Below are 3,195 nucleotides of genomic sequence, written 5' to 3'. Positions count from 1 at the left end.
ATATATATGTTAAAACTATATAATAACGTACTCCTCAACCTGTTAATATATATGTTAAAACTATATAATAACGTACTCAACCTTATTATATAGTTTTAACACATATATTAACACGTACTCCTCAACCTGTTAATATATATATGTTAAAACTATATAATAACGTACTCAACCTGTTAATATATATATGTTAAAACTTTATTTAGCTGTTTAAAACACGCTACAGAAAGTGTATTTAATTCAAAATAGTTCAGGTTTGAGAAATTAGTAATTTCTAAGTTGTGAAGTTAAATATTAAACCACCATATAAGTCTGAAATGAGCGTTTCCTCTGAATAATTGGAAATCAATTTATTAATACTAGAATGTTGATTTTTCTCTTGAGTTTATGGGATCGACGCACAAATCAAAATTTAACTACGTCACACACGTTTATCATAAACAGTCATACACGTCATCTGGTTGTGGGGTCAACTTACTAACTATATGTCAGTAAGTTGTTAACCCTTATTTGAAATTTTTAGACTGAAGTTAATCTTTTACTTATCAAATTAACGTGTTCCTTTGCTTTTAATCGTAATGCACAAATGCTGGAACTTCTAAGATCTGTTGGTTTTGAATCTGCAAATGTGAAGTCCATCTCATTCACGGACAAGTTTAGAGGACTAGAAGAACCCAGCATTCCCGAACAAATGGAGATGTTCCCGGTAGGTGGTCCACTGAACGCTGTGGAGTTGGAAACGGACGCTGTCGGTAGGGTAGAGGGCGTTACATAGCTCGGGCACATACAAGGAGAGTGTGCCAGAAAGCCCGGTAGGGTGTCGGAAAGAGGCGGACCCATTCTGGGTGGGGTCATCCAGGAATCCAACGTCAGACGCTGCATACTTGCGCCTGTCAACATAGAGGAGGAGCTTAACCCAAGAGATGGACATGGCCCGGAAACGTAGTTCATGGAATTGGTAGTCATTCCTGCACCGGCGAGAGGACAGTCTGACGATTTAGTGGGTCTTAATGATCGAAGTGTATTCTCGTTCTCAAGTCTTTCTTGACGTCTCCACTTAGCTCTGCGGTTCTGGAACCATACCTAGAACCAAAATAAATATACAACGTATTATAATTTGCAATAGATTAATACTAACCCACTGTAGTCATGCAGACCATGAATTGTAAAGTATTAATACTTTATCCCTCCCAAGTATTTCATGCTGTTTCTACTGGGCCCTGAGCTTCTGGAACCACACCTAGAACCAACAATAAATCAATCCGTAATCCATTATAATCACATTTGTCAAGACGACACAATGATGGGCTAAAATAAAACAGTAAAAACATAAAACCCTGTCAAGACAGCAAATGGAGGTTTAAAATAAAACAGTAAAAACATAAAAACCTTGTCAAGACGGCAAATGGAGGTTTAAAATAAAACAGTCAAAACATAAAACCTTGTCAAGACGGCAAATGGAGGTTTAAAATAAAACAGTAAAAACATAAAACCCTGTCAAGACGGCAAATGGGGGTTTAAAATAGAACAGTAAAAACATAAAACCCGGTCAAGACGGCAAATGAAGGTTTAAAATAAAACAGTAAAAACAAAAAACCCTGTCAAGACGGCAAATGGAGGTTTAAAATAAAACAGTAAAAACATAAAAACCTTGTCAAGACGGCAAATGGAGGTTTAAAATAAAACAGTAAAAACATAAAAACCCTGTCAAGACGGCAAATGGAGGTTTAAAATAAAACAGTAAAACATAAAAACCCTGTCAAGACGGCAAATGAAAATTTAAAATAAAACAGTAAAAACATAAAAACCCTGTCAAGACGGCAAATGAAAATTTAAATAAAACAGTAAAATCATAAAAACCCTGTCAAGGCGGTTTAAAATTAATAGTAAGATATATTAAATTATTTTCAAGATGTCAAAATAGCAGTTAAACCATTCAGTCAAATCAATATGGAGAAACAGCGGTTAAAAACATTCAGTCAACTCAAGATGGCAAAACGGCTATTAAACCATTCAATCAAATCAAGATGGCAAAACAGCGGTTAAAAATATTCAGTAAAAACCAAGACAGCAAAACAAGGGGTTCAAAACATTCAGTAAAGTATCAAAACCTCGTTTTCGAGAACATTGCCTCTGTAAGTTGACTGATACTCAGTATCTTGTTCTTACATTTAGTGAGCGCGAATGTTTTTATTAATGTAAAATTATTCGGGGTTTTAAAAGCAGCATCATTCTCTAGTAGCACAAATGAATGCTACGTTTTTATATAACAGTTCAAAATAAATCTGTCATTTTTAACCGTGACACATAGTGTCATTTGTAACATCTCGTGCGTCATAAAGTTTGATGTTTGTAACATCTCGTGCGTCATAAAGTTTGATGTTTGTAACATCTCGTGCGTCATGACACAAAGTTCGAAAAGTTAAAAAAAAAACGTGAAACTTAAGTATTCATTTGGTGTTAATCACAAAGCGACGAAATGGGCTAGCTGTGATCTGCCCACTGCTGGTATCGAAATCCCATATATAGCGAAATATGCCTTTCCTACTTACCGCTGAACCACCGGGAGGGCATATTGTTTGTAATGCATTATTTGCTAAAAAATTCCTAGTGTTTTTTATTATTATTATTATAAAAGATTAGCTGATTTGGAAATTTTAAACTAAGTCTAAATTAAGCCTTTCAAAATGGCTGGTTCTCTTGATGTGTTTGCTTGGAAGTAGTAGGCAAATACTATATGTGAACATATAGATATTACTCAAAGAACGCATTGTTTGTTTGTTTCAGAAGTACACACGCACAATGTTGGATATTACTCAAATTTTTTGAGTAATATCCAACATTGTGCGTGTGAACTTCTGAAACAAACAAACAATGCGTTCGTGCGTGTGTACTTCTGAAACAAACAAACAATGCGTTCTTTGAGTAACACCCAACATTGTGCGTGTGAACTTCTGAAACAAACAAACAATGCGTTCATTAAGTAATATCCAACATTGTGCGTGTGTACTTCTGAAACAAACAAACAATGCGAATGTTGGATATTACTCAACGCATTGTTTGTTTGTTTCAAAAGTTCGCGCGCTCTCTAATTGTGAACTGATAAACTACAGGGAATGCAACTAGTACATTACCCACCGCTAACTCTTAGGCTACTCTTCTATGATCAAACTGATATTTGAATACCTCGTTTATTGA

General features: G+C 35.1%; 1 protein-coding gene across 1 annotated transcript in view; it reads right to left on the bottom strand.

The window, feature by feature from the left end:
- Nucleotides 1-516: 516 nt before the first annotated feature.
- LOC106473252 (retinal homeobox protein Rx1-like) overlaps nt 517-3,195 on the bottom strand; it is a 16,229-nt gene continuing 13,550 nt past the window's right edge. The window contains exon 3 of the mRNA XM_013933939.1: nt 517-1,080. Within this exon, the coding sequence (XP_013789393.1) occupies nt 517-1,080 (564 nt within the window). The remainder of the gene's footprint in view (nt 1,081-3,195) is intronic.

The sequence above is a fragment of the Limulus polyphemus genome, unplaced genomic scaffold (assembly GCF_000517525.1).
Source record: "Limulus polyphemus unplaced genomic scaffold, Limulus_polyphemus-2.1.2 Scaffold6007, whole genome shotgun sequence".
Taxonomy (NCBI): domain Eukaryota; kingdom Metazoa; phylum Arthropoda; class Merostomata; order Xiphosura; family Limulidae; genus Limulus; species Limulus polyphemus.
This window is presented reverse-complemented; position numbering and strand designations above follow the sequence as displayed.